This window comes from Cajanus cajan, chromosome 4, assembly GCF_000230855.2.
Source record: "Cajanus cajan strain Asha chromosome 4, NIPB_CcT2T_4, whole genome shotgun sequence".
Classification (NCBI taxonomy): domain Eukaryota; kingdom Viridiplantae; phylum Streptophyta; class Magnoliopsida; order Fabales; family Fabaceae; genus Cajanus; species Cajanus cajan.
In genome coordinates this window covers 48,980,487-48,992,829 of record NC_138520.1, presented here as the reverse complement: position 1 = coordinate 48,992,829, position 12,343 = coordinate 48,980,487, and the positions used below count along the sequence as shown (strand labels likewise).

At 32.7% G+C, this 12,343-nt stretch overlaps 1 protein-coding gene across 1 annotated transcript; it reads right to left on the bottom strand.

Moving 5' to 3' along the window:
- Positions 1–3,665: 3,665 nt before the first annotated feature.
- Positions 3,666–11,222, bottom strand: MC1 (metacaspase 1). The gene is made up of 5 exons (XM_020368911.3): positions 10,550–11,222; positions 5,934–6,267; positions 4,439–4,559; positions 4,123–4,341; positions 3,666–3,947 (listed from the first exon to the last, which is right to left on the bottom strand). The coding sequence occupies exons 1-5, from the start codon at positions 10,905–10,907 to the stop codon at positions 3,888–3,890; spliced, it is 1,092 nt and encodes a 363-aa protein (XP_020224500.1). The 5' UTR covers positions 10,908–11,222; the 3' UTR covers positions 3,666–3,887.
- Positions 11,223–12,343: the final 1,121 nt, after the last annotated feature.

Below are 12,343 nucleotides of genomic sequence, written 5' to 3'. Positions count from 1 at the left end.
GAGCGATGGAGACCAGAGACCCACACGTTTCACATGTCGTTCGTCGAATGTACGATCACATTGGAGGATGTTGTTATGTTATACTTGGGTTGAAGATTTCTGGTGCGCCCATTATTGGATATGCATCCATGGATTAGGCAGGTCTTGTGTGTAGCGCCTTATCGGCATGACACTCCCGAAGTCAGTGCTAGTTGGCGGTCGATTGAGGATGAGCTGGATTGACCAACACTTCTCTGATGTGTTTGAGCATGTACATAGCCAGGAGCAGTTGGAACGCTATACTAGAGCGTTCATATTACGCATCATCTGGTGTGACACCCTTACTACCCCAACACATATATTGTAATAATATAAATAAACTAAGGAAATAAAATTTTCCACATAGGTAAAAGGGTTCACATAAAAACCTTTAGAAACATTCTTCAATATCTAAAATAGTTTGAAAATGAAACTTGGAAAATAAAACATAAGAGGTTACAAAATGTTTTCAAAATAATAGGTTCAACTCCATATACAAATACAATTCATATCCTAGAAATCCTCTGCCCCGATGTCACAATATCAGAACATACCCATAAATCAACTGTTGACATTCTAGATGCCACTCATAGCCCGGATCTTCCTCACCTAAAACATCCACAAGTTGTATGGTGAGAAAAGAAAACATCTATATATATAGCACATAAGAAAACACAACATATTATCTCATTATAGCTTAATATCCATAAATATTTCAATCAATCATGCATCGTCATCACGTCATAATTCTCAATCACACCATTCATCACAAATCTTGCACTTCACACTATGCCAAGGTCACGCTACCCAATTAGCAATCCAAGGCCGTGCTCACCCCTGATATAACATTGTGCCAAGGTCACGATTCCCGTGTAGCATATCTAGCCCAGGGTCGTGCTCACCCGCGACATGTTATTCAAGGTCACGATACCCACGTAACAATCCAGAGCTGTGCTCACCCCTGATATAACATTGTGCCAAGGTCACGTTACCCCTAACCTAGGGCCGTGCTCACCCCTGACATGTTAACCAAGGTCACGATACTCATGTAACATACCCGGGCCGTGCTCACCCCTGATATAACACTGTGTCAAGGTCACGTTACCCCTAACCCAGGGTCGTGCTCACCCCTGACATGTTAACCAAGGTCACGATACCCATATAACAATCCCGGGCCGTGCTCACCCCTGGTCATAGGTGTGAAGAACCACAATCACATCTCATTCACATTCCACACAACATCTCATAGTTCAACTCCATACACGCATCAGATAAGTCCAAGATAATGAGTTTCATACATCTCAAGCAATTCACATCTAAGTCATCAATTTTATCAAGTAATATAGCAATAACATTCATAAGTTAATATGATAATCAAAGGAATTATCAGTTTAATACAATCTTAACATAAATAGTAAAATCCCCAATTGTTCCAAAACCTAGCTCACAGACACTTTTCTACAATTTCGTTCTCTCCCCCAGATCATCAGTCTTACAAATTATTGGCATATTTATAATCCTCATCACATACAAAATCTAATGGGGTCATTAATTTCTCAAACAGAAATCATCCAATTTTTCACAACCTAACTTACACAAGCACTTTTCTATAATTTCGTTCTCTCTCCCAGAGCATCATTTTTACCAATTAATCATATATCCATATTCCTAAATACATACAGAATCAAATAAGACTAATAATTCTTCAAACAAAAATAATTATAAAATTACTCATAATCCTAAGGGATTCTTCCTCTACCCAATTCCCTCATGTAACTCTACATATAAATAATTCCATTTTCCCCCGTACCTGGATAAACAGCAGTTGAACTAAAACAGGGATCTCTTGGTCTCCTCCTCTAAGTGCCCCATGGTCTTCAGAGAGAAGAAGAGGGAAATAAAAAAGAACAGAAGAGAATAGGAAGAGGGAATGAGAGATGTCAGAAAATGAGAGGTAAGGCCTCCTATTTATAGGAATCTGCCTCACCTAACTCGGAACGGCCCGTTCCAAAAATGGAACGGTCGTTCTGGACCCTCCAGAACTATGCAAAAATCTCAACTGGAACGGCCCGTTCCAAAACCAGAACGGCCCGTTCTCAATCCCAGCAGAACGGCCCGTACTCCCTTGCGCCTTCTTTAACCCAATGCCATCTGGTCAGAATCACGTATTTTGGTAATTATAATTTTTTTTATTTATTATATTTAATTATTTTTTATTTTATTTAAATTTTGGATGACGATATACAATTTTACACTATTGATATATTATTATTGCCATCAAACCATAAATAAATATAATTTTCTATAACTTTTCTGGTCATATTAGTTCTACCTATTGCAAACATAATCATCGTCGTAGAAGATAAATTATAAAAGATAAATTTGGTTTAAATATAAAATATAAAATATAAAATTATTTGAATTTTAACATGATTATATATTTTTTTATTTCAATATATATTTTCTTAAAATTCTTAATTATATACAAAATTTTTAGATTTAATAAGAATATTTTTGACATATTATAAGTTATGATAAATTAATTTTTTTTGCACATATACAAATTTAAAGAAGTAAATTGAATAAAAAATTAATAAAACCTTTGACAACTTCAAAAAATAAAATTTTATTGTATTCTCGTCAAAGTTATTTTAATTTTTATAAATTGAAACCCTTGGATTAATATTTGACGAAAAAAAATAATTTAATTATATAAATCATTTATTTGTTAAAAACATATTTTTTAATATAAAAGGATAAAAATAAAAAAGAATCACATTTTACATTATTTTTATTAATTTAACAAATTGATTATATCAAAACATTTCGATTTATAAAAATACCTTACTAACTCCTTTCAAAAAGTTACGAGTAGAAGCCACTACTGCCCTGCCCTACTTTTTCATTTTTGTTCTTCGGAAGGTCCCAACTCTTTCATTTGTGTTTTTTATAAAGATGTCACCTGCATGTGGCACCTTACTTTTCGGGACATGAATTTTTGAAGGCACCATGCAGGGGGCGCCTGGTGACATTGGTGTCCAAAACTATTTATTCCGATAAATAGTTTTCTAAATAATTTAAGTAATTTTTTTTAAGTTTAAATATATTTTTAGTCTCTCAAATTTAAGATAAATTTATTTTTGTCTCTCAAATTTAAAATTATTATTTTTAATCTCAATAATTTTCAAAAATCTTGTTTTAATCTCTTAGGTCACCAATAACAATTTAAAAGTGACTAATTAAGACAGTTATGCAATATCAACCGAATTTAATGCGATATTTTTATTAATAAGGATACCAATAGATAGATTTTATCAATAATGTTTGTTAAATTTCTTAACAAAATTTAAATACAAGGACTAAAATAAAATTTCTTAAAATTACAGGAACTAAAAATAACATTTTAAATTTGGGAGACTAAAAATAGATTTACGAGGGACTAAACATATTTAAGCTTTTTTTTTTATTTACTGTGGCCAAAAAGAGGACAAGAACCACTTTTCACTTTCCCCATCTACTAAGGATATGCACCACACACAATTTGATGTCACAAACAAACCTATTTTAACCAGTGGTAACGGTAAGGGTAAGCTCATCTCTGGTGTAGAATTCAAATTACATGTGCGATTCTGAGTCAAATCAGCATATTAATCCAAGGATTGCAGCAGCAACCAAAGTCATTATTATATCCATATCACGCTCTCAAGAAGGGTAGACATAAATTCGTCCAAACACATACTCAGTGGTTTCCGAAGAAAAAGTATCCTATCTAATTTATAATACATTAATTTTTCATTGTTTGTAATCTTGTAGTGGTATACAAGAGAAGCACTGACAAAAACAATTTGCAGTATAAAGAATATTGAATTTCACAATGAGAAGGGTTTACTATACACATCAAATGCTTCGCAAGCTGTTAACTGCGGTTCCTGTTGAAACAAACGGAAATAGGAATAGCAGATGTCAGTTCAAAGTGGCCACACATAAAAAAGAACTGATAGGTATAGAACTAATGAGTTCAGGTCATCCAGAAACTGAGAAAGAAAACAGTTAAAACTTGGCTTGTAATATGATCAGACAACTGTCAAATCAACCTATATTTACCTGTCTCAGTCCACCGGCACTGACACTTCCTCCGGTCAAAAGCATGGACAGAAGGGATGTTACGACGTCGCCACCCCCAAGACCACCACCACCATCAGCATTTCTGATGGCACTGCGCATTGCACTAAGAATGCTGCCATAGGTAGCCCCATGACCACGCTCTATGGCTTGGATGAAGCAAAATGTCATTGCCCCAGTCGATGTAATCTTTGATAGAGCCTGTTTACAGATAATGATCATATGTTCAGCCAACAGGTCTCACAGACCTAGATTGAAACAGTCAGAGAAAAAACAATTTGAATTTGCTGAAACTTACTGATGTATCAGCAGAAGTTTGATGATCGTCGCATCCACTAAAGCAGATAACTTCTCCACCATTAGAACCCTTCCATACGCCAGACCTAGGGCGATGGTCCTCCCATACATATTGTCCATTCCTGTTACAAAGATAGAAACAAAGTGTGAATAAAAAGGCTAGGGAGTATAATGAGAGTCAATAAGAACAGCCCTGTCAGCCAGTTAGTCCATTAGTCCGCTAGTTGGACTAGTTAGTTAGAAGAGACTGGTTACATGGGGGAAACCAGAATCGAGGGAGGCATTCTATGAATTTGATGGATAGATTGTGCAACTGAAGAGAGAGATCCTTTGTGAAGTGGAAACCATAGGGGACAATTCTATTCTCCATTTTCTGTTCTGTTTTTCTATAAAGTTATGTTCTTTTGATTCTTTATCACTAGTTTCCATCTTATTTTCTCTGGGTACCTTTCATATTTCCCGAGAACTACATATGTTCTATGCACATAAAGACCAGCAAATAAAACAAAGAAAGAAATTGCAATATACATAGCTTAGTTTCCTTCATCTAAACTCTTCTCCCATGTTGGACTCTATTTTTGAAGGAATAGATGCAAGTAGGCACAGAAGAATAAAATAACACAATAAACAGGCTTTATCCCATAAGTGGAGTAAGCTAAATATAGCTCAATAGACACCATTGGTATCAAATCCTCGACAATTTTCCTTCTCACAAAACCAAACCCACCTTAGGTGAGTCTCTTTCATTTCTTACTGAATAAGTCACTCCAACTTTCTCTAATCTCTGGAATATAATATTTCCTACACTTATATCAAATTATATATCCACTTCCATATTTTCATATGCACATTTAATCCTCTAATATTTTTTAAAGTATTAAATCAAAAAGAACATATATTTATTATCATGAAAACATAATTCAAAGAAGGATTAGTAGGAGGATGTTGTATGATGATTTAAAAGTATTCTTAAACACTTAACTCTATTTTTTAGCAAAAGATATATGTTTTCCTTTAGAGAGTATTTGGTCTGCAGAAAGTTTTTAGTTTCTCGAGAATCTAAAGTTGAGAATATTAGTTTTCCATGTTTGGTTTATTATCTAAAAATTAACATTTTCAAGAGACAATATTTCCTGAGAATGTTTTTAACACATGTTTCCCAGAAAATCGAGTCCCATAAGGAATGTGAGAATTAACAGTTGTATTGCCGTAAAAATATCACATTATTTTTATCTACTAATTTAATGTGGTAAAAATATTTAATTCTCAAGTAACATATATGGATATTATCAAGAACATTTATGACCAACCTAATATATTTTCATGATTTTTGTGCATGGAAAAAATTATCTTTACCAAAAGCACCTTTAGAGTATGTGTCAATGCAAAGTTAAGAATCTTTCATCAAAAATCACAATGCTAAAGTCAACAAGATCAAAATTCATAATAGTTCAACAATGCAGAAACTACAGCATAGACTATCTTTAGAAGGTAACCTGTTCATTCTGCAAAGAAATGGCAAATCGAGAACAGTACCACTATGGCAGGAATCAATTAGTGCATGTAGCCTAACCCCAGGAGGAATAGGTCTGACAAGTGATGCATTGATCTCATCATCTACAATCATACCCTGTGTTTCAAAATCAAGGGGACATAGAGTTTCATCATATCCATCAGCTTCATCACCATTATAGTTCCTTTGCTGCGATCCATGACCAGAATAATGAAAAACCAGGGAGTCTCCAGGTTGACATCCTTGTGCAAGCCAATACATTGCCATCCTGATGTTGTGCTTGGATGGAAATCTTGGGCCATGGGGATCTTCTTCTTCTGCATTTTGAATTCAAATGATGAGTACTAATATACATCCTTTATGAATTTTTTTTTTTATAAATAAAATTAGCATAGGATAAGTCTTCCACATATGCTTTGCATGTCAATTTTTAATATCAGATTTGGCTCCCCTTAGGTGAATAAGGATATAAAGTGAGAAAGGATGTAGCTATCCCTGATTTAAGTAGATTAAGTTTACAGGGTACTTTAATTCAAACCAAGGGTGAATATACCCTTACTTTCTTTCTCACTTTTTACACTATCGTAATTTATAGAAGACAAATTTCTTTATGTATGGTTCCAAGATGAACTTCAATAATCATGAGTTATGTTTGAATTTAAACATTCATGCAATTTTACTTATAGCAACTAATGTACTACACGTTACTTTTTGGTTCATTGTAATTTACAATGTAAATATGAGATTAGTGATGGTCCCTATTCCTAGACATACAATTTTAAGGCTATTCTAGCTGCATTTGATGAATTTGAATAGGTTAGGGCCTAGCTTGTATGATTGCATGCCAAGAAATTCCTACAACGCATCTTTCAAGTGATATCTCAGTCTTTTCCTTCTTGGCCATGCAAAATTCCAACCAAGATCTTCAAGCTGTTTTTCGTTCTAGGCATCTTGTCGGGTTATTGTTCTAGCAATGCTCATGTTATAAATTATCTTTCCACAGACTGTTTAGCATTATTCAGGATGCCTCATTTATTTATCTGCTGGCTCCAGTGATCCAGTCTATGACGACCATGTGCATTGCAATATGTTTTTCTTCTTTTTCTATGTACCTATAGAGTGCATAAAGAATGTAAACATAGCACGCATAATTATACCAATCTCCAATGTGTGATTACTAAAATTTCCTGCCTTATCTTTTACCTGTTATGTGCTTCACATTTTCTCATAGTTGATAAAAATGCATGATGAAAATATGTTGTACAGTTGGTGCAAGATATAAGTATATGATGACAGGGTTATTATTTGCATGCAATAGTGCAACAATTGTGGCATTGTTTTGCATCTTGGCCTCAGCCCACTATACAAAAGCCATAGATGTGATTTTGTGGAGCACCAGTGAGTCTGTGACCTGTCATACTCCAAATCACACCAATTAGCAGCTGTGATGACCTTGTTAGGTAATAAAAGGTTAAAGAACCTTCTCTATCACCTGATTGTTCAACATCTTTTGGGAAAATTTCACAATTTCTCCCTTTTTTCATTAGGTAGTGTTTGAAACTTCTCTCCCATGTCTCTTCTATTCAACAGAAACTGTCTAAACCACAGCTCTTTTGTGTGTTTCCGCCCAACCTCAGTACTCCCACAGCAATTTAGGCCAACCCACAAGCCTCTTCTGCTCTGTTTTTGTTTTCTTTATTTTTTCAGCATGTCTATGCTTTTCATCTCCTCAATTCTTTAATTCTTCCTAAGTTGTGTTCAGATAGACAATTAAACATTGCAGAAATTTGGGAGGTGTCTGTTGTTATTGACTCTTTTTTAGCATTCATAATTGTATTTATTTGGTTTAAATTATTTATTTTGTATTTATAAACTTCAGTATTGCGGCTATCCCATTATCTGTTATTCTGCTAGAGTTGTTTCAAGGTTGGCTGCTATACACCACTATCTTGGAATTAACAAGCATGAAAATGAATGAAGTCAACTACTTAAAACTGTATTTGAGAAAGGGGGAAACTGCAAAGGATTGACTTAATTACTTAATTTTTAGAAGCGTAAATGATAAAAACTGCCTGACAATTGCTCATTGGAGACTTTTCAAAGTTCAACTAATATAGTTAAACAATCTAATCTAAATGCATGTAAAATTGTATAAATAACAAGATTTTGCCCAAATTCTTAAGAGCACAAGTATTGCTTAGTGAGATGGAGTGACTTTTATCTGAATAAGTACAAATGAAGAATCATGTTAACAGATATACATGGATTTTAAGGTCAGATAGTGTTGTTAGTAAAGTACACATACTTCCTTATCTTATGTATGACAAAATTAAACCACCTACCTTCTTGTTCTAGGTTAAAAAGTAATATACTTTCCCATTACTACAAAATTTAGCACAAGAATCACCTTCCCCTCCTCCTACCTAAAGCTTTTAATAGAAAGTAGAAATATAAAAAAGGTGTTGATAACATTAACATGTTCTATTATCTAAAAATACTCTCCTCCTACACAAAAAATTTGAGTATGTGACAAGTGAATTTAACCAATCAACACTTGGATGATACGGAGAAAAATGAGAAAACATTTCTATATTTTCTCATTTAATATAAATAACCAAGAAATCAGAACTCTAAAACACACCAAAAGGTCAAAACAATCAAATCACATGTATAGTCAATGAATATTTGTTTTACCAGACGGTAAGTTAAATTGTAACTTCTGTAAAAGGAAGGAAGATGCATCTAATTTTGCCATTCTTCAACTTAAAGTGTAACTATGTAATTAACTCAAATTTATATATATATATATATATATATAAGAATTTATGATAAATGTTTTTATTGAAAGCTACTGAAACTTGGAAACCTTAGGTAACTTGTTTGAAAAATCATAGTGAGGACTAGATAGTAATGGATATGAGTATTATATCCGCACAAAGTATTGAAAAATTCATCAAACCCTAAACATATAAACTAACATATGAACCAAATCTAATAAGAACAACACAAATCTGATAAATTAGATGTCTGAAAGTGAAGACTATGAACAGCTAAGAACATAAGATATATTCTATTAATGTCTTATAAAAAATATACATTGGATATTCCATTCCAAACTAGATGAAGATGCAGAAGTCACGCAAGATTGAACAAAAGTAGATACCTATTCAGTCCACCAACCAATGAATGTAGACATCAATTTAGTCCCTCAATTAGTAAAGTAAACTACATTAAAATTGGAGTGGAATGTGGATGAATAAAAGATGAATTAATGTCAACCTTCTTTGGCCTCAACAACCAAATTGATATCATTTGTATCTTTCAGCACCTAAAATAGGTGTTTATTCATCGAACAATCTTCGAGCAAGGAGCTAAAATATGAAGTTCATATATCTTAGTAGCATAGAATTAATTGAATTATAACTTCAGATAGAGAAACAAGTCATAAAAATTAAGTGCAAATTTGAAAAATTACATTTTTCCTCCTAGTAGTTTGTTCACAAGTCACAACCCTGTGTTCTTCTATCCAATTTTTAAAAAGAAAGTGTGTAAGTCATAAAAAAACCTTCAATGTTGTCTTGAAAACTCTTACTGAGTACATGAAATATTCAATCACCAAAAAATAGAAAAAGAATACCATCCTACATCGTGGATAAACAAATTGTCATAGTTTCCTAATGTCTCAAAACAGCAATCCTTTACCGTCAAACTGAGATTTGGCTAGAAACAACTTTTAAACTCTTAACACGCCTGTTCTTTGCTATACATGGACAGAAAAAGCTCTAGTGTGGTCTTGAGTGATACAAAAACAGCCTAGGGGACAAAGTGTCAGCTTTTAGGCCGGCATAGTGTTTTTTATTCAAACAATTGGGACAAAGCTGTAATTGACCTAGCACACAATGCTCAAAATTATTTAAGACTATTCCTTAGCCATGATTTATACAACCCCATTGTTAATCAACGCAACTCCAGCATTCTACTTCCATCTTTATGGAAGAAATATACACGAAGTGAAAGGTGCAAATTTTTTTCCGAGCCAAGAGACAGGGTAATATAGATAGAACAGTAAATGGAAATTTCAGATAGAAATTAATGAAGCAAAATTACTTAAAATAACATAATAAGTCTAACACAATAAATTAATATCTAATCCAAAATAAAAACAAGAAAAAACCAACAAGAGTGATACTAGACTCAGTACCCTTCAACAAGGTTTCAGGTTCGAGCATTATGAATTACACAAAAAAAAAAAAAAAACAAACAAACAAACAAGCGGTTGAGAGAAGAGATTCTCATAAAGTTGGTCAATCAGGTTCTTCAAAGGGGATTAGTTATCCGCAAATAAATATATCGTAACAATGACATGTCATAAAAAATACAGAAAAAAAAAAAAAAAGTTGACTCATAAATCTAACAAAGAGAATAATTCCTGCTGAATTTATTGAGCAAATTGCATTCATAAAGGAGAAAAAAAAACTCCCCCATCTCAATCTCAACTAGACCGCATTAATTAACCTAAACGAAATTCAAGAGGTAAACACACTAAAACCAGAATAATTGATTAAAAAAAAAAATCCATGGTTAAGAAGAGGGAAGTACCGGTGAGCATGACGATGGAAGATTCTGGAAAATTGAACTTGTTGATGAGAAGGTAGCGCATGCACTTGGCGTCGTTGATGCATCCCTTGAGCTCGTGCCGCGAGAAGCGGTAGGAGATGCCAATGATGACGGCCTTCTTGCGGCCGTGGGGGTTGGGAGGAGGGCCGGGCGGCGCGTGCTGGTAGGGGGAGGGCGGCGGAGGCGCGTGGGAGGAAGGAGGGGGCTGGTGAGGGAGGGCGCGTGGGTCGCCGATCAGAGTAACAGCGTGGCAGAGGGCGCAGCGGATGGATCCGGCGCCCGGTGGGATCTGCAGAGCGGCGCGGCAGTTGGAGCAGTTTACCAGCATGTTGCCGTACATCGTTGGTAATTTTGGATAGAGGGTAGGGGTAGAATTGGAATTTCCCGTTTTCGTGGTTTTGTTGAGTACGAGATTGAAGAAGGTGGTGGTGGTGGTGGTGGAGGAGGGCTTTGGCGAGGTTAAGAAAATAAAACAGAGGATGTAGAACTTGAAAGCGTGTTTTTCTACTTTTTAATTGAAAGGGGACGCGTCACTTTATTTTCCTCGAGGTTGATTCGTTGACATTGGTAGCATTTGCAGCTTCTGGGTGTCACATTCTTTCACTTTTCGGGAATTGAATTTCGTATTTAGATCCGGTGGAATCAGTTTATGTTACTTTCCTCGTTTTCTGCAAGCTTAAAGATACTTTTTTTTTTGCTTTTGTTTTCAAAATTATTGACAAAATTTTAAGTTTTATTGATTACTATTACGTGTGTAGATAAATTATACTACTCTGATTTTAAATATAAGAAGAAAAAAAATCATTCTCAATAATTAAAAAAAAGTTAAAATTTTGGTTTGTATAATATAACTAAAATTTATAATAAATGTTTCTTGAATAAATTATATATATAAATAAGTATTATATTTAAATATATAAATAATATTTAAGATTTATATAAATAATTTTTTTAAATATATAAATTATATTTTAAATTTATGATAAATAATTTATATTTTAGTATAATATTATTTTTATTTATTAATAATTTATTTTAAAATTTTGAAAATTTAATTATATATTGTGATAAATAAAAATTGAATTAGATAAAGTTAAAAAGAATTCTAAAAACACTATTGTTGAAAAAAAAAATTCTCTAAAATGATTTTGATGGAAGATAGAAATTTGTATTTAATATATAGTATTGATTAACTTACATTATTAAATTTTACTAATCTCATCTAAAAAATAACTTATTCTCTTAAATTATTCTTTTTTAAAACTTGATATTAACAATAAAAAAGAACATTAAAAACATAGAGATTTTTTTTCTTCTTTTACTTACATTTAAAATTGAAAGGAGTACGTGGGATATTATATTTAAATAAATGAATAAAAAAAATTAATTTTGAAATGAATAATTAATAAGAGATAAATAAAATATTAATATTAATATGAGAAGATAATTTAAGTTAATTTTAACTATTTATAGTTTCTAGTTTGATTATATATATATATATATATATATATATTTATTTATTTATTTATTTATTTATTTATTTATTTATTGTGATACCCACAATCAAATATACGCGGTGTTTTTCCCCAAAAAAAATATTTGGTGTTTGTGTTCTCTTATTTGCTAATTTTGAGTTAAAAGTTATATATTAATGGACTCTTTAAAGATGATTTGCTTTATCAAGTTTAACTGAAAATTAGTCATCAGTCAAACTAATAATAATATAATTAAAAAGATATTTACTGATAAGATTTATGATTTTGAATATCAGTATGT